This window comes from Cyprinus carpio, chromosome A7, assembly GCF_018340385.1.
Source record: "Cyprinus carpio isolate SPL01 chromosome A7, ASM1834038v1, whole genome shotgun sequence".
Taxonomy (NCBI): Eukaryota; Metazoa; Chordata; class Actinopteri; order Cypriniformes; family Cyprinidae; genus Cyprinus; species Cyprinus carpio.
This window is the reverse complement of record NC_056578.1, coordinates 34,333,086-34,353,781: the sequence shown is the minus strand read 5'-3', so window position 1 is coordinate 34,353,781 and position 20,696 is coordinate 34,333,086. Positions and strand designations below refer to the sequence as shown.

General features: G+C 42.7%; 1 protein-coding gene across 1 annotated transcript in view; it reads right to left on the bottom strand.

The window, feature by feature from the left end:
• LOC122145679 (transmembrane protein 236) overlaps positions 1-20,696 on the bottom strand; it is a 50,108-nt gene that overhangs the window by 7,241 nt on the left and 22,171 nt on the right. The window contains exon 3 of the mRNA XM_042760926.1: positions 5,049-5,172. Within this exon, the coding sequence (XP_042616860.1) occupies positions 5,049-5,172 (124 nt within the window). The remainder of the gene's footprint in view (positions 1-5,048; positions 5,173-20,696) is intronic.

Here is a 20,696-nt window from a genome sequence, read left to right as displayed (position 1 = left end):
TTTACCCAAGTGACGAAAGCACTCATGAGCTCTACCCAAGAGGCCATAGCAGTCCTGACCTCTATCCAAAAGACCACAGCACTTCTGACCTCTACTCAAGAGGTCATAGCAGTCCTATGCTCAACCCAAGAGGCCACAGCACTCATGACCTCTACCCAATAGGCCATAGCAGTCCTGAGCTCAACCCAAGAGACCACAGCAGGCACATCATCACTGAGAGCTGTACATCAAGGCACATCAGCCCTGAGATTCATCCATTAAGGCATGCCAGCAGTAAGATCCACACATCAAGCAACACCATAGATAGGTAGATAGGTAGACCAAGTCATACCATCAGTGAGATTCATAGATCAAGCCATGCCATCTCTGAGATCCATAGACCAAGCCACGCTGCACCTTCTCTAGACCCATCAAAGCATACTGAGCCACACCAGACCAGGGAGCAGACATCTAGTTTGCAATCATGTGAGTATATTAATGTTTATTATAGTTATGTTTGTTTTTAGTATTTTTTTTCTCTCTGGCAAATTACTTCAGCTATTTTGACTTCTTATTTTTTCTTACATTCTTTCTTATACAAAAATGACTAAACGTTAAAACTTAGATGTACGTATGTTTGTGCCAACAACTTCCAAAAATTCATTTCTCAAGAATGTTTTGTTGAGATGTTGTAATTTGTGATTATACAGAATAGTGCTGATGGTGATTAATCCACAATTTTAGTTGTTTGGCATGTTAACTTGCAAATTTGACTTGACCTGGAATACAGTTTTAGTAAGAAATACCAGCAAAATGGTCAGTGTTTACCTAATTAAAGTGACTGAAAACTAATATTTGTCTTTCTTGTTTTTGTCCCTAGCCCTCCTGCGTAATATATCAACAAAACAGGAAATGATGATGGACCAACTGTGAATCATCTTCAAGACCCTGCAGAGTATGAAATCGGCTGATGAGTCAGAGACAGACCTGGATTGAAATTTGTTGCCATTTAAAGATGTCAGTTCCCTTCAGGACATGTAGGAACAACTGCATAGTAATCCTGACCTCCGGAAACAGTTGGTATGTTGGCAAATCATATGTTGGCATATCATCACATTTCCATAAACTAAGGTGACTAGCTTCAGTGTTTTTCACAGACTTGCACTTTATTTGTGGTGGCACTTACCCTGTTAAATGTGGGGACAGTAAAGACGCTTTTCTGTCCGCACACATCCAAAGCACTCACACACAGACAGCCACATCTCAGATGCACGCAAATACTGAATTGAGTTCTCTCTGCTTCTTTTTATGCTTGGATGAACAAATACAGACAAAATAACATCAAAATGCTCATCTTTTCTAACAGATGTATGCAATTTGGAATTTATTTTTTGTGTGTGAGAGAGCTTTTTTTGTTTGTTTGTTTTTTGTTTCAGTGTCACCTAAACTATTCATAGTATTTCATGACTGATTAAACCATTGCTTTAAAAAAAAAGATTTAAAAAATCATTATGATTTCAGGTAAACACACTGACTCTTAAAGGTGGGGTGGATGTCTACGAGTGCATTTGGAGGATTATGAAGGGACTGACTGCTAATTCTTTGGCCCAAAAAATCAACATGAGAGGAATAAATGGAATAATTGGTTACATGTACGTACTGTAATAATAACGGTTAATTATGATCTGTTATCAGTTTTATTCTTGTTAAAGCATTCTTTTTTTATATCAACACTTTAATATAGGTAGAGTTCGTAAAAATTTATAGTTTTGAGCAAAAAGGTGAGAAAATCACATTTTTATAAAAAAAAACTACATTTGGATACTATGCAGTATGATTATAAAAGCAGTTTTCATTTATATGCTGTCTATTGCTGATGATCGCATTATTTTTAATATGCATCTGTTTACATAAGAGATCGCTTGTTTCTCCATCTTGTTCATGTGTGTTTTTGTTTGGGAGGTTTTGTACCCATTCAGAAGATTTGTAATAGCGCCCCCAAGTGTATAGAAGTGAAAACACAAAAACCCGTTAAAACTCATCTTTGGAGCAGAAGCGTTGTCTTCTAAAAGACGAGAAAATTTGTCAATGGCAGGAAAAGAGTCAACAATTACACTGTGTAACAAGGACACCATAAAACATAGTGTAACCGACAATTCTACTAAAACTGAACCTGGGACATTCTGGTGTGATATATACATGCATAGACCAGTTTAAACCTAAAGTGTAGACATACATGACGGGTTCACATGATTCATACCATCCTTATTATTTCCTGCTGAACAAATGGTGTTGAACCGATCATAGCATTGCACTAAGGCCGAGATATATATATAAAAAAAAAAAGTGCAGTCGTATATCTGTACTTATTTAATTGCACATGGCTTTGTGAAAAGCAACTGCCTTATTGGAACCTGGTAGGAGGATGGTGCCAGCTCATTACTAAACTGATCTGCATCAATTTACAGTCTCTATGTTTAGATGTTACAGAATGTCTGTCAATAGGTTCTAGGTTCAGTTTTAATGTAATTGTCCTTTAAAATCCAATAGCCACACAAGTTTTTGATACAGAAGCTAATTTCAAACCATGTTTACATGTATGTTTCAGCAGCTGTGATGCACATCTGACATCTGTGGCCACAGAAAAGGACATTGATTACAACAGGTTAACGGACTTGCGACTTGTTTGGATGTTCAAGAGTTGGTCAGTCCTTCTTGTCCATGAACTGAATCAGATGCTGAAGAGTTGTGTGCACAGTGCCGTTTGTTCATGTACTGAATCAGAAGTTAAAATGCTGTGTGCATAGTGCCGGTTGTTCATGAACTGAATCAGAAGTTAAAATGTTGTGTGCACAGTGCTGCTTGTTCATGAACTGAAAAAAGATGTTCAAGAGCTGTGTGAAACATGGCATTGACATTCAAGCATTGCTATTGGTTTGTTTGTTTGTTTGTGTTTCTTTTTTTTTGGTAATTGTTTTGTTTAATTAAATGTGAAACAATAAATATTTTTTTTCAGAATACTGTTGTTGTTCAGGCATATTTTTTATCTGGGGCAAGGGTGTGTATAAAATGGCTTGATCAAGGTTTTATTGAGACTGACGTGGAACCAAGTTTTTGGTCCTAAATAGGACCAGAATAGGGCCAGCTATAGTCATTCATTTGGCTGAGATATGGCTATGCCATGGGCCATATGTGGCCCGAGTTCTGGCAACCAGGCCTGATCCAGTCATGTAACGTAATTCATTGGTGAATATGGGCCAAGTGAAAGTGGGTTGTGTGGCCCATCACTGGGCTGAACCAGTTTTGCTATGTGACCAGATACTCAAAAAGTGTACTTAAGTACAATACTTAAGTAAATGTACTTTGTTACTGTCCACCTCTGACAAACAGTATAACCAAGTCAACAAGTTAACATCAAGCCCCAATGAATTTAGGTTAATCTATATTGTGTTTATACAGGTCCTTCTCAAAAAATGAGCATATTGTGAAAAAGTTCATTATTTTCCATAATGTAATGATAAAAATTAAACTTTCATATATTTTAGATTCATTGCACACCAACTGAAATATTTCAGGTCTTTTATTGTTTTTAATACTGATGATTTTGGCATACAGCTCATGAAAACCCAAAATTCCTATCTCAAAAAATTAGCATATCATGAAAAGGTTCTCTAAACGAGCTATTAACCTAATCATCTGAATCAACTAATTAACTCTAAACACCTGCAAAAGATTCCTGAGGCTTTTAAAAACTCCCAGCCTGGTTCATTACTCAAAACCGCAATCATGGGTAAGATTGCCGACCTGACTGCTGTCCAGAAGGCCATCATTGACACCCTCAAGCGAGAGGGTAAGACACAGAAAGAAATTCCTGAACGAATAGGCTGTTCCCAGAGTGCTGTATCAAGGCACCTCAGTGGGAAGTCTGTGGGAAGGAAAAAGTGTGGGCAAAAAACGCTGCACAACGAGAAGAGGTGACCGGACCCTGAGGAAGATTGTGGAGAAGGACCGATTCCAGACCTTGGGGGACCTGCGGAAGCAGTGGACTGAGTCTGGAGTAGAAACATCCAGAGCCACCGTGCACAGGCGTGTGCTTTTGAACCAGAAACAGCGGCAGAAGCGCCTGACCTGGGCTACAGAGAAGCAGCACTGGACTGTTGCTCAGTGGTCCAAAGTACTTTTTTTCGGATGAAAGCAAATTTTGCATGTCATTCGGAAATCAAGGTGCCAGAGTCTGGAGGAAGACTGGGGAGAATGAAATGCCAAAACGCCTGAAGTCCAGTGTCAAGTACCCACAGTCAGTGATGGTCTGGGGTGCCATGTCAGCTGCTGGTGTTGGTCCACTGTGTTTTATCAAGGGCAGGGTCAATGCAGCTAGCTATCAGGAGATTTTGGAGCACTTCATGCTTCCATCTGCTGAAAAGCTTTATGGAGATGAAGATTTCGTTTTTTCAGCACGACCTGGCACCTGCTCACAGTGCCAAAACCCCTGGTAAATGGTTTACTGACCATGGTATTACTGTGCTCAATTGGCCTGCCAACTCTCCTGACCTGAACCCCATAGAGAATCTGTGGGATATTGTGAAGAGAAAGTGGAGAGACGCAAGACCCAACACTCTGGATGAGCTTAAGGCCGCTATCGAAGCATCCTGGGCCTCCATAACACCTCAGCAGTGCCACAGGCTGATTGCCTCCATGCCACGCCGCATTGAAGCAGTCATTTCTGCAAAAGGATTCCCGACCAAGTATTGAGTGCATAACTGAACATAATTATTTGAAGGTTGACTTTTTTGTATTAAAAACACTTTTCTTTTATTGGTCGGATGAAATATGCTAATTTTTTGAGATAAGAATTTTGGGTTTTCATGAGCTGTATGCCAAAATCATCAGTATTAAAACAATAAAAGACCTGAAATATTTCAGTTGGTGTGCAATGAATCTACAATATATGAAAGTTTAATTTTTATCATTACATTATGGAAAATAATGAACTTTTTCACAATATGCTAATTTTTTGAGAAGGACCTGTATGTTGAATGTGTTAAATGCAAAAAAGTTTTTTTTTTTACCTTGACCAGTAAGTCTGCAATGTCGGATTCTTTCCACTATATCAATGCAGATCAGAGAAAATAGAACCAATGACACTGGCAGTTCAGCAAAAGTGTCCAACCTCAGATTATGTCTAATCTGTACCTACAAAGGGAGAGAGAGAGAAAGAGAGAGCAATACAGTAAAACAGAGATTTGTACATTTTTCAGATGTATGTTTTTCTCTTTGCAATCCAGTGTTTTATTTTATTTATTTATTTATTTTTGGTGGGGGTAAACACAGGCCTTGGAATTAAAAAATTTGGAATGCTTCTCCAAAGGCAAAGTGTTTTTTTTTTTTTTTTTTTTTTTTTTATTGACTGATGACTAAAGCAAACCCAGCAAACACAGAGCATTCTCCTTACATTAGTATTTGGTTATTTTTTGAGAACCGAATAATACAATTCTAGGAATGTTCTTTTTAAAGTGCCCCTATTACTAATTTTTGAAAAAGACCTTTCATGCAGTGTGTAATGTATGTGAATGTAAACAGTCTACAAAGTTGAAAAGCTGAAAGTGCATAATAATCAGAATCAGAATCAATAAAATAAAGAATCAATAATAAAAAAAAATATTGTCTCTCAAAGAGTTGACTCTGAATCGTTAAAAGAGGCATTTTAAATTTGAATCCCTTTTCTGTGAAATTCACGTTGCATGTTACCACATTTGCATAACGCCCGCCTACGTTTTACGTGGACATCCCCACAAAAACTTGAACCCCCTCAAATGTTGACAAGACACTGTGCTCTGCGCTATAGCAGTATGTTCATTTTCACTTTCAGAGGATGAGGCTGTTTAGAACTAGTGGATAAAATTCATTTTTACTACGATACCACAGCAGTAAACCGCGAGTGCAGTGCGTTAGCATTCTGTTAGCCTGTTAGCTTGTCATTTGTGCCTAATGTTTCTTTCTCTCTCACTCTGTTTATTTTCTCTCTCGTTCCATTTTGCACAAGTTCACCAAACAACTGTGGTAAGTCAGAATCATTCAACAATCATGGTGAGTAATGGCTTCTCCTGTTATTGTCACTTGCACTGCTTGCCACATGTATAGCATAGCTTTCTCTATTAGCGGCGAGGGATTCACATGTGACAAATGCAAGGAAATAGTTTGGCTGACAGAGAAGATCTCAGAACTAGAGACACACATCCACACTTTAGCTAAGGATAGTAAGAATGTGAGGGCCTTAGATCCGGCTTTGAATGGGACTAGCTTAGAGAGTCCCGCACATTGTTCGGTTCCGATTGCAGAGCCCCTGCAGCAGGGTGATTGGGTGACTGAGGCAGCATAGTTGTGGGACAAAACACCGTTCTTCCATTCCGATTAAAACATTAAACAGGTTCTCCCCACTAAGTGATGCACCCACTGAGAAACCTGTTGAAAGAGCCCTTGTTATTGTTGATTCTATTGTACAGAAGGTGAAAAAAGAGATACCAGCCACCATAGCAGACTCAATGGCTGGATGTCTAAGTGGTGGCCACAGAATAACATAGGTTTCATAGACAATTGGATGGGTTTTTGGGGCGTGGCATCGCTCTTCTGTCTAGAAATATGTCACATAGTCTTAGAGTTTGTACTTTAACTGGGGCCCAGGTCAGAAAGCAGACAGACTGGCTAAACCGACTGTCTGCTAGCCGCCTCATGTCACAGAAATCAGTTAATTCTCAGCACATAGAGACTCTTTCATCTAGATATCACACTATAGAGACTGAGTCTGTTCCCCGAACAGGAAAATACAAAAAATGTCCAAACCAATTTAAGAGTAACAATTTAATTTATGTTCAATAAATAAAAAAACAGATGTAACACGGATAAACAAATAATAAAGCTTGACTTTATATAAATCAGGTCCCTTTCTACGAAAGCACCTTTTGTAAATGAAATAAATTACTGATCATAACCTAGATGTGCTCTGTTTGTCACGACATGCACACAAACAGGTAGATCCAATTGCAGTGTTTTATTAGGGTAATCCAGAATCATAAATCAGCCAGGCAAAGGTCACAATCCAGGTAAGCAGTCCAAAAACAAGAAACATAAACAACGGCAAGGAAACACGAAAAAGCAGGGTGACATTAAACAAGGACTCCGTAACAATGACAGAACAACCACGGTATTTATACAGCTGAATACAATGAACAGTGATGAATACAGACAAGGCTTGTGGGAAATGTAGTTCCTAAGTTGGGGTGACGATATGGGGAAGTGAGACCTCTAGCGGACACCCAGGGATACACAAACCAGACACTGTGACACTACCCCCCCTCTAAGGAGCAGCTACCAGCCAAAGTTCATCAGTCAGTTCAGGGGGCCAGGGTGGCCCCGAAAGTTCAGGGGACCACGAGGGGCCAGGCAGTTCAGGTGGCCACGGAGGATCCGTCAATTCTGGTTGTGCAGACGGCCAGGGAGGAACTCACCATTTGAGTGGCCAGAATGGAACCTGCCATTCCGGGGGCCCTGTGGAGACGCGAAGGTGCTCTGGACGGCCTGTGGAGACGTGAAGTGCCTCCGCTTCGGGAACCATCTCGGGCACCGCATCGGACACGGCCTCGGACCCTGCCTCGGTCACCACCTCGGCCTTGGGCACCGCCTCAGGAATGGCCTCGGCCTCGGGAACCATCTCGGAAACATCACCGGAAACCCACCCGACACACCCCATACCTCAGGCACTGCATCGGGCACCGCCTCGACCTCAGGCACTGCATCGGGCACCGCCTCGACCTCAGGCACTGCATCGGGCACCGCCTCGGCATCGGGAACCGCCTCGGCCTCGGCATCAGGCACGGCCTCGGCCTCGGGAACAGCATCGGGCACGGCCTCGGCCTCGGGAACAGCATCGGGCACGGACTCGGCCCCCGGAACAGCATCGGGCACGGCCTCGGCCCCCGGAACAGCATCGGGCACCGCCTCGGCATCGGGCACCGCCTCGTCCTCCGGAACAGCATCGGGCACTGCCTCGGGAACAGCCTCAAGAACAGCATCAGGCACCGCCTCGGCCTCGGGAACAGCATCGGGCACCGCCTCGGCCTCGGGAACAGCATCGGGCACCGCCTCGGCCTCGGGCACCGCCTCGTCCTCCGGAACAGCATCTGGCACTGCCTCGGGAACAGCATCGGGCACCGCCTCGGCCTCGGGAACAGCATCGGGCACCGCCTCGGCCTCCGCAACAGCATCGGGCACCGCCTCGGCCTCCGCAACAGCATCAGGCACCGCCTCGGCCTCCGCAACAGCATCGGGCACCACCTAGGGAACCGCCTCGGCCTCCGGAACCGCATCGGGCACCGCCTCGGCCTCCGGAACCGCATCGGGCACTGCCTCGGCCTCGGGCACCGCCTCGGCCTCCGGAACCGCATCGGGCTCGGCCTCCCAACGCCTCGGCATCGGGCACCGCCTCGGCCTCGGGAACAGCCTCAAGAACAGCATCGGGCACCGCCTCGGCCTCGGGAACAGCATCGGGCACCGCCTCGGCCTCGGGAACAGCATCGGGCACCGCCTCGGCCTCGGGAACAGCATCGGGCACCGCCTCGGCCTCCGCAACAGCATCGGGCACCGCCTCGGGAACCGCCTCGGCCTCCGCAACAGCATCGGGCACCGCCTCGGCCTCCGCAACAGCATTGGGCACCGCCTCGGGAACCGCCTCGGCCTCCGGAACAGCATCGGGCACCGCCTCGGCCACCGCATCGAGAACGGCAGCGGGCTGCTCGGGAACCTCCTCCGGGACAGCAGCGGCCTGCTCAGGAACGTCCTCCGGGCTTTGAGGAACGGTAGACGCCTGTCTCCTCCTCCTCCGCCCTCTATGATGGCGAGTCGGTGGCACCTTGACCGGAGACTCAGGCGTTGAGTCAGCCATCTTGTCTGGCGACACAGGTGTAAATTCGGCCATCTTGTGCAATGGTGCTGGGCTGGCGGCCAACTAGTGCTGTGGCGCTGGGCTGGCAGCCATCTTGTGCTGTGGTTCTGGGCTGGCGGCAGTCTTGTCTGGAAACACAGGTGTGGTTGATGCATCCCACTGAGCACGATGGTGCAGGTAATTGGTAAACCCCCAAAAGTCCAGGATCTCTAACCCCTTCATCTCCCATTGAGGCAAAGGGTCATCCAGGCAATTGTTAAAAAAGTCTTTCAGTGTTGCATTATTATAACCCAACCCGACTGCCATGGTCCAAAACAATTGCGCCAGGCCACCCACCTCACTCCCTCTTTGACGAAGGGTGGTTAAGTTCAGGAGTCTCCCCCTCCGTTCCTCCATGGTGGCTGGGGAACAGATTCGAAATCCCACACCGCTGGATCTAGGCATGACGGAGTCCTTCTGTCACGACACACACACAAACAGGTAGATCCAAATGCAGTGTTTTATTAGGGTAATCCAGAATCATAAATCAGCCAGGCAAAGGTCACAATCTAGGTAAGCAGTCCAAAAACAAGAACCATAAACAACGGCAAGGAAACACGAAAAAGCAGGGTGACATTAAACAAGGACTCCGTAACAATGACAGAACAACCAGGGTATTTATAGACAGGTGCAAACAATGTAAGTGGGGACAGTTGAATACAATGAACAGTGATGAATACAGACAAGGCTTGTGGGAAATGTAGTTCCTAAGTTAGGGTGACAATATGGGGAAGTGAGACCTCTAGCGGACACCCAGGGATACACAAACCAGACACTGTGACAGTTTGACAAAAACCTGGCTAAAACCTGATGATTACATTATTTTAATTGATTCGACCCCCAAAGATTACTGTTATAAACATGAGCAACATCCAAAAGGTAAATAGGGAGGTGTTGCTTCAGTTTATAACAATGTTTTCAGTATTTCTCAGAGGGCGGGCTACAAGTATAATTCATTTGAAGTAATGGTGCTTCATATAACACTATCCAGAGAAACACGTTAATGATAAATCCCTTGTGATGTTTGTACTGGCTACTGTATACAGGCCACCAGAATCAGAATGAATCAGAATGAGCTTTATTGCCAGGTATGTTTACACATATGAGGAATTTGTTTTTGTGACAGAAGCTCCGCAGTGCAACAGAAAGATGGCGACAGAACAAAAAACACATAATAAAAGAATAAAAAATACAAATAAGTAGGTAAGGAATGACAATATACAAATTGACAATTGTATGTGCAGGTATATTACAATAGGCAGTTATGTATGTATGTATATTATGTGCAAAAATTTAAGTGTACACTAAGTATGTGTGTTAGATAAATAAGTGTATGTGTATGTATGTGTATATAAATATAAATAGTATTGTTTGTTCCACAGTTATTATCAAGTGTTCATTAGATGGATTGCCTAAGGGAAGAAACTGTTCCTGTGTCTGGTCGTTCTGGTGCTCAGCGCTCTGTAGCGTCGACCAGATGGCAACAGTTCAAAGAGGTAGTGTGCTGGATGTGAGGGGTCCAGAGTGATTTTGCCAGCCATTTTGCTCACTCTGGATAAGTACAGTTCTTGAATAGAAGGGAGGGTTGTACCGATGATTCGCTCAGCAGTCCGGACTACCCTCTGTAGTCTTTTGAGGTCAGATTTAGAAGCTGAGCTGAACCAGACAGTTACTGAAGTACAGAGGATGGATTCAATGATGGCGGAGTAGGACTGTTTCAGCAGCTCCTGTGGCAGGTTAAACTTCCTCAGCTGGTGAAGGAAGTACAACCTCTGCTGGGCCTTTTTCACAATGGAGTCAATGCGAATGTCCCACTTCAGCACCTGAGAGATTGTGGTGCCCAGGAACCTGAATGACTCCACTGCATTCACAGTGCTGTTCATGATGGTGAGTGGGGGGAGAGCAGGGGGGTTTCTCCTGAAGTCCACTATCATCTCCACTGTTTTGAGCGTGTTAAGATGGTAGAACCATCACTTGTAATCTTCTTGATTCAATTCCTTAGCATATCCAATAGCTCAACTTGATGATGTAACAGAAACTATGGACTCTCTCTTTTCTAGCATTTTAGATATGGTTGCTCCTTTACGCTTAAAGAAGATTAGGGAAAACAGTTTGTCACCGTGGTATAATGAGCACACTCGCAGCCTAAAGAGAGCAGCCCGCAAAATGGAGCGCAGCTGGAGGGAAAATAAAACTAGAGGTATTTTGTATTGCTTGGCAAAAGTACTCTATCCTACAGAAAAACATTAAAAACTGCTAGATATGATTACTTTTAGTCTCTTTTAGAAGAAAACAAACATAACCCCAGTTATTTATTCAATACAGTGGCTAAATTAATGAAAAAAAAGCATCATCAGGTGTTGACATTTCCCAACAGCACAGCAGTAATGACTTTATGAACTACTTTACTTCCAAGATCGATACTATTAGAGATAAAATTGTAACTATGCAGCCATCAGCTACAGTATCGCATCAGATAGTGCGCTATATATCCCCTGAGGAACATTTCCACTCATTCTCTACTATAGGAGTGGAAGAATTGTATAAACCTATTAAATCATCTAAACCAACAACATGCATGTTAGACCCTATCCCACTTAAGCTCCTAAAAGAGGTGCTTCCAGTAGTCATAGATCCTCTTCTGACTATTATTAATTTGTCATTGTCATTAGGAAATGTTCAAACTGGCTGTTATTAAGCCTCTCATAAAATAACCACAACTTGACCCTAAAGAACTAGTTAATTACAGAATAATCTCAAATTTCCCTTTTCTGTCCAAGATACTAGAAAAGTTAGTATCCTCACAATTATATTCCTTTGTAGCATTTGGACCAATCAGACACACAATTACATTTAACAAATAATATCTAACGCCTCCTCATCTAACCAAAGGGTCTATGGACCCTTCCCCCAAAAGGAAACTATCACCTCAAAAAGGACAGAACAGGCCTCTGGTTCCATAGCAACCATAGGCACACTATCTGATAACACTAGGTTTACGATGCCCAGGAATGTGGCTAAGCAACTCCCAACTCAAGTCTCTAAAAAACAGACACATAATGCACATAAAAAGGGACTCTTCTCTAATTAAATCATAGAATAACCTTTCTTTTAATTAATTAACATATATTTTAGGGCATTGTGTATGCTGTTACTGTTCTTGTATATTGTGTATTGTATATGTTTTATACATGCTTATGATGGGTCACTAGTTACTATAACCTTTCCTATATGATGTTTGGTATCTATGAGTTTGTATTTTCATGATCTAAATGAGAGCGTATATTATATGTTGATGACTATGCAACACATTAGTTTTATAAGAATCTTAAAGATTCTTCTCTTCAACCCCCCAATCTAATTTCATATGCAAGACACCATACTAGGAACAAAGAGTTGTAAAACTTCCCTCCAAAAGGTAACATTCCTCATTGGCTCACTCAAATCCTGAGGGTGTAACACCATCCCCCTATATAGATCACTGATCACCAGATCAGGTGGTTCTTTTAGATTCAGGAATTCCAGGAGAAGATGGTGAGCTAAGAGCCTTAAAAACCATGCTAAGCTTGCGCCAGGCCGTTCGGCCTTGACTTTCCATTCATCAAGATCCTCTGATTCGAACCGGTCTCATCAACTCACTTCAGTAGAGAACAACTGGAGCCCCAAAGTGCATCAGGACTCTTTTTCAAATAGGCGAGACATGCAAATATCAAACTTAGTCTTATTACTTGATACATTAAGTATCATATGCACCTTTTACAAAAGTATGTTTGAACTAAGAAACTGATGTTTCCTTCAGGCTGTAGATCTGCTGAATATCAAATTGTATGATAGCTTCATGTTTTATTTATCCTCTCTTTACTGCTTAGGCTTTAACCCTTTTTCCTATGCCCACTGTATGCTTGCACATGTGTTTGTGTGTGTGTGTGTGTGTGTGTGTGTGTGTGTGTATTTATGTGTATGTTAGGCTAGTTTAAGTGTTTGTGTAGTTAATAAAGTCTTATTTGTATCACACTTGAGGTTGTTCATTGTTTGCTCATAACTGAAGTACCTAATCATGCAGATTTTAGCTACATGCTCTGAGTAGTATTGCACAGTAAGAAAGTTATTTTTCTTAAACAGGAAAGTAACGTTCTTAGAATTGACAGACAGTTGACACTGAGAGGTCAAGTAAATACTTACAGCAGATCTAAATATTTATAATGAATCATAACTAGTTATGTTTGATTATTCATATTCCCCCTTTGAGCTGATTCGCTATAGTATTGGTGGAGAATGCAGGCATGATAAAACAAAGGTTATGAGTTTAAAACACTGTCAACCTAAAAGTGTGTGCTTGATAGTCCAGGGAAGAATAGGGTGTGACTTGAGATACTCATTTGCATCCCTATTTGCTGGCTTGTTTAAATGCAGATAAAGTAGGGGCTTGAATTGGTACCACTATTATGATTGAAAGAGTCTTTATGCATTTCATGCTTAATGGTATCAGTGTAAGGTTAATCTGATTTTAGCAAAGAAAACCTAATTTCAGTTTTAAAGTGTAAGTCTGTCCTGACGAAGAAACCTCAGCTCAGCAGTCCAAACTGTACCATAATGCATTAATCTGCTTTGGTGAATTAAAAATCACAAAATTGCAGTATTGTTTAAACTGTTTCTGACAAAGAAATGCCAGTACAGTGTTATATAAAGGTAGATTTGAGTGATGCTCCTCTTTCTTCAACATCAAGGCCTTATAGATTATAATTAGATCGATGCAATTCATCTACACTTTGACTGTATGTATACAAGCCTAGCAACCTGGTGGTCATTACTGTGTTTCACTCGCTGAGTGAAACTAAAGGTGTAATACTGTACTTCAGTATTTATGTGTGAGACACACATAACTACATATGTTTAAACTGGCTTTAACTTACAGCAAACCTGTTTTGTTATTCTTTAAACAAGTGCAAGAAGTTTATTGTGAAATTATAGAAGCACTCACAAAAGTGCTTATTTAAATTGTGGGCAACTTCTTTGAAATAGGCAGACACTAAGCTGCTTGAATTGCACTAGCATGCATTGGTTACCATGACAACGTCACCTGGTGGTGCCATGTTCCAAACAGACCACCTTAAGCGGTCTGCCATGTTCCAAACAGACCACCTTAAGCGTGTCAGAAAGCTAACGCGACTTAGCATTGTTGCATCTTAGGCTAAGCTACCGAATAGCTTTAACAATTAGGGGTTAACATCCTTTACCTGAAGCTTTTAAATATTGCATGTGTGTATGCAGTGTGAAGTAATTTGAATTTAACCTTTCTTTGAATTTTAAACTTTCTCTATTCTCCATTTCCCTATCTTCAATTCTTCTCAGCTAATGAAACAAAATCAGATGTATCCTTCCTGAATGCTATTGCTCAGTTACTAGTTAATTCAATCTAAATTTAATTACATTTAACTGTTTATCTAGAGAAGAATTATTAAGTTATTGGGGGTTTTTAATAGCACAGTGAATAACATGCTACGAAGGGTGGGGCAAACAAGCATGGGAGCTGAACACGCAGCAGCTATGACCAACCATGGTGTGTTGCCCAACACACATCTTACAGTTAATCACTAGTGCTACTGATTATTCCTAATATCAGATTGATTACCCTGTTTTAATAATAGCAGTCAGCTATTTTCAAATCCATTTACATTCTATACCCCCTTTTGTTCCACTTTGGTTTGATGTTCTCACTGAACCTCAAAAGTAAGTAGAGATACTTTTATTTTTGATTTGTTTATTTTCAACATGTGCTCTAATTTTATGACCCTGTTACACAAGTCACCTAGACCAATACTAGGGCATAATTATAGTCCTGAGCACCAAGTAATAAGCATAATCTAAATAGAAATGCTCTCCTGTTCCTTTTCCCTCCTCTACTTCACTTCCTCAGAGATCGAGCCTGTAGTTAACTATCAGTAAGCTCTGAGTGATAATTTGACAATAAGAACAGTCTTAAGTCATCAATTAGAACTCTGCTTATGCCCCTTTCAGCAAACATATGCTGACCCAAACCTATCTTAGCATTCTGCTATCCACAGCTAAGATAATAACAGAATACTTCACCAGCTAACCACACCTGGCAAAACCTAGCTGTAAAACCTAGCTCCACATTCTGTTTGATCTTGCATTAGTCTCTCGCCCTTACTCTTAACATGAGTTTGCCAAAATGTTGTGTATGCTCAGTCTAACTGCCCAGACGGCAGACCAAAAGGACTGGCCAGGTGTTGTGAGGAACACCAGTCTACCCAGGGCTGCAGACAACCTACTGCACCAGAGCCGAAAGCGACTAGACAACAAGGGTACTACTGACTCATGACTCAAGCCAGAGTTATGACTACAAAGAGATCACCAAGAACATCATCTTCCTGACTAATGTCCTCATTAGTCTGAAACAGGAAGTTAATGATCTCAAGCAACAGATCACAGATCCCACAAGGACCCCAGCAGAATGGAGTTACAGGAGGAAACCAACAGACTTTAAAAGGCTCTGACAACTGCTGAACAACAAGAGCAGCTGGAAAAGGCAGCCAGAAAGGACCTGGGAAAGCTGGACAACACACAAGACGAACTTGACCTGGTCCAGAGAGAACTCAGGTACTCTCATAGGCTGCAAAAGGAACCACACTGGGAGAGAAACCCTACTCCCTCACCCTCGCTCAGCAGTGCAAATTCCCTCAGGCATGCTACAAGGGACAAGCCAAACTACGAGGGATGAGCCAGCACTTTCTGCTTAACAACTCATCAGACAGAACCATAATAACTCCAGCAACCACAGAGAGGAGGGGGTCCCTTCCAAGCATCCCTGCAGCAGTGCATGAGGTGACCCCCAGAGACCTTGACAAGCTAGCCAGAAACACATAACCAGGAAAATAATAGTTTTCCTACTTTACACAGTACTAGCAGTAATTTAGAATGGTGCCATCATTTTAAACATTGCCTGCAAGCAGACCCAGTAATCAATCTTATGCGTCTGTCTTGTAAGTTTTAGTAACTTCTTATACATGCATGCACCAGTTTCTGATCAAAATCAGATAAAACTATAGCTCATACGTATCATTGTATTCATAATGACCCACTCATGTGAAACATTTACTTCAAATTAATGGTATTATTCTAGCGTAGCTAACTATGAATTCACCATTGCCTGGGAATTGAACGTGCTGTTTTGATTTGTGAATGAGTTGCATGTGACGTCATGTCTGAGCCCACCTCATCTGACCACATGTGAGTTTCCTATGCATGCTGACAGCACAGATCAATCGCTGCTCCGCTTGGGTTGTGATGTGAGCTTGCATTGGTCTCCTAGCAACATGTGACCCCTGAAGTGTGAGCAGACTCTTCCGGGTTAATATGATAACAGCACTCACTTCACAGACCTTTGTGTAAACAAAGCACTGTGTGTAGCCAAAGCTAACTCTTTTAGCAGCCATACAGGCTAAACTAAGCCTTTTACCTCAACTGCTAGCTGTCAGCATCTGACTGATACTTAGATAGGTGTGCGTGTAAAGTTTAACTTTCAAACCACTCCTCTCTCATTCTTGGTTTCACTTCCTGTTTGTGCTAAAACCTGATTTCAGATTTCAGGTTTGCCCCTCCTCAAAAAGGTTGGTTCTATTTGTGTTATTTTTATTTTGACTTTATTCTACCTCTCTGTCACTCCATTTCATTTATTAACTTTTTAGCTTGAAGGTACAGCTAAATTGATTCTAATTAAATCTGAGATTTAATTAAATCTTTTTTTAATTTTTATCATTCCTTTTAGTTTCCTAAAGCTATTAGGACATTTTCATTTTACCTTTTCCTTATTTTAGTTATTTGACCATCACCATCTTCCCTCTCTGTATAGGTTAGAGCAGTTCTAGCAACTGTTGTCCCCTTTATGAGTTGTACAGGTTTTAGTAGCCTAATTCCTGTCTCTTCTATTACCCTTCTTACACCAGGCCCATAAGCAAACTAGAAACACTTCCTATTGTTTCTGTTTATTACCTTGAGGTGTTTGATGTGTCCCTGCTAGTGCAGCTAACAGTCTCCCTAGGTTTCATGACCATGCTACATTCCTTTGAACAAGTGATAATCGTTAAGTCATATCTCCTAGCTTTAACTAAATAAGGAAACTCTGTCATTTTCCCTCAATCTCTTTCTGATTTTATTTCAGCTTTGTTTTATGTGATACCTTCATAGTGACCAAACCTGTGAACCATCAGTGCTTTGAGTAATAGTTTGACCACATGTATGGCCCGGTTATTAGATGACCCCTGCTTACAGCCCCATCAACAAAGTTACTCAAACTCTCTCTATGTGTTCACAAACACAAAAACACAGCAACTTACCTCACTAGCTGCCCCTCACCAGCTATTTACCTTACACGGCCTATGCAGCCATTCCCCATACAGATAGCTTTACACCTCTGTACGTACTTGCATTTGCCTTCTGTCTCTCTCTAACTCTGGTGTTCCCACAAGTGTGCCAGTATGTCACAGAAATTCCACAGACATCCAGCCCTGCCAGCTCACCAGGACCACCTGGAAACCCAGCAGAGCACTGTGATGGACATCCTTCAGCCCAAAGCAGCCAACAACCTGCAACGGCAGAGAAAGGAACAGCGAGACTGCGAAAAATGTGGACACTTGACACCTAGCCTGAACCACCAGGATCTCACCAGCATCATCCTCTCCTTGGCCCACAGCCTTACAGGGCTCAGACAGGAGGTAAATGAACTGAACTTGCAAGTCACAGAGTTCTACAGGGAACTGACACCTACTCAACAAGAGAAAGCACTGAACGGATGCAAAGAACCTTACAGAATGGCGCAACAGAAGAAAAATCACCAGTCTTCAGGAGGCTCTAACGGCTGCTAGACACCAAGTGCAGCTGGAAAAAGCTATCAGACAGAGCTTGGAAAGAGAACTGTTTCACACAAAGTCACTGTTAAAAACAGTGTATGTGGAACTTAATGAGAGAGACACCAGAGCTGATGCCTTAGAAGGCCATCTGCATGCAGCCAGAGATGAAGTCCAAACTCTGACTTAGCAATTCTGCATCATTAAAGAGGAGCTTGACATGGCTCAGAAAGAACTGAAACAGTCCTGCCGACTGCGCATGGACTCACATAAAAGACAGCTTGCTGAACCTCACACCACCAGCAGTGCAAGCACCTCCCTCCCATAAACACCTGCGAAGGGGGGGACCAAAGCCTTCTGCTGGACACTTCAAGTTAGCTCCCTGAAAAACTCTGCAGCTGCATAATGAAAAAAAAATGAATTCAGGCAAACCGAAACAATGCCTGTGAATGCCATCTGTAAGTAGCCTGAGCTGAAATCCAAGTCCGTGCTCAACATCAGAGATTCTGAGGACATCAAAGGAACTGATCCTGAGAACGGCCTCACCAGCAGCTTAAAGAAGCCATCATAAAGGAATTCTCAGACCCTGAACTCAGAGTCTGAACATGGACTGATCGCTGCCCTACACACCAAACAGGGCAGGCATGAAAATCCCCAAGCTTTCTACCACAGACTTTGACGAGCTTACTTCGGAGCTCACAATTACCCTGGCATGGAGGAGGACACCAGCTTCAAGAGCCTTTTCCTCCAAAACCTCCATCCTATTGTAAGTCACCATTTAGGCATTATGGCCTGCCACATAATGCATATTCAACAACTGCGTGACCTGACACAAGAAGGCCTTTAACAAGCACAAGGCCTCCACTAAAGGTGTTTGTAAAACCCCACTGATTCTGAACTACACATCCCAGAATCCAAAGCAGGCACCAGAAGGCACCCAGCATTGCCATAATGCAAGGCCCTTCTGCAGAAAGCCGCTAGCCATCGGAGAACAGAGCATCACCATGACAACAGACCAAGGTTCTAGACCAACCACTGGGAGAAGATATGGAAAAGGGCATCCTCATCCTGCAAACACCACAGTATGTCCAACAGCAGTCCACCACAAACATCCTCCTCCACACCCTTCACACAGGTCCCGAACAGAGGCTATACAAGGACAGCTGGACACGCCTACTTCTGAGTTACAGCAGCTGCTGACACTAGCAAAAGAGCTCTTTGAACAAAACTCAACTGGGGAGTACTGTAAAGGGCAACACAGCATCAGACCCCTCTAAGGGAGAAGCATCCATTAAAACCAGTCGGCACCCCAGAAACAGCCAGACAACATTGGACGGATCAACGGGCCCACATGCCCAAATGCGAAACCTCTACCAACACAACTCAGGCAAGTCGGTGCTGCCACAAGAGCCAAGCGACACCGCAAACATCAGATTTTCAGTGACATTCAAGCAAAACAGAGGGCTAACAACCACCTGCTGCTCTCCTGCCATCATCACTAGGTCAGTCTGAAATTCTCTGCACACTACAGAATCTCAATAGCAATTCCCTGCCATCCCTGGAACCACCTGCACTCTCACCAGTGAGAGTATAACCTGACTGTTCCATATCGCGGGTACCATGGATAGCCTACTGGCTAACAACATCGACAAACAACCATCTTACCTAGACCAACTCACTTCAGGATGACAGGTGACACAGCCTTGACACCTGCTGCATAGGCTCAAGGAACCACACCTTCCTACAGCCTACATCACCACAGTGCACCACCGGACAGCATCCACCACGGCACCACAACCACTCCTGGAGGCACCAACAGCCAGAGAGCCACCACTGTCTCCCAGCCGTGAGTGGCAGGTGCATGTCCAATTCCTCTGCACCTTTGACATCGCTCGCTGTTGTCTATTGGACGGACAACAACGTTCGAAAGGGGGGAATTATGTAGCATTAGGACCAATCAGACACACAACTATTTGTTACATTTAACAAATAATATCTAACGCCTCCTCATCTAACCAAAGGGTCTATGGACCCTTCCCCCAAAAGGAAACTATCACCTCAAAAAGGACAGAACAGGCCTCTGGTTCCATAGCAATCATAGGCACACTATCTGATAACAATAGGTTTACGATGCCCAGGAATGTGGCTAAGCAACTCTCAACTCAAGTCTCTAAAAAACAGACACATAATGCACATAAAAGGGACTCTTCTCTAATTAATTCATTGAAAAAACTTTCTTTGAATTAATTCACATTTATTTTAGGGCATTGTGTATGCTGTTACTGTTCTTGTATATTGTGTATTGTATATGTTTTATACATGCTTATGATGGATCACTAGTTAATATAACCTTACCTATATGATGTTTGGTATCTATGAGTTTGCCTATGAAACACATTAGTTTTATAAGAATCTTAAAGATTCTTCTCTTGAACCCCCCAATTTCATATGCAAGACATACTAGGAACAAAGAGTTGTAAAACTTCCCTCCAAAAGGTAACATTCCTCATTGGCTCACTAAAATCATCCCCCTATATAGATCACTGATCACCAGATCAGGCTGTTCTTTTAGATTCAGGAATTCTGGGAGAAGATGCCGTTCAGCCTTGACTTTCCATTCATCAAGATCCTCTGATTCTAACCGGTCTCATCAACTCACTTCAGTAGAGAACAACTGGAGCCCCAAAGTGCATCAGGACTCTTTTTCAAATAAGCAAAACATGCAAGTATCAAACTTAGTCTTATTAACTGATACATTAAGTATCATATGCACCTTTTACAAAGGTGTGTTTGAACTAAGAAACTGATGTTTCCTTCAGGCTGTATATCTGCTGAATATCAAATTGTATGATAGCTTCATGTTTTATTTAACC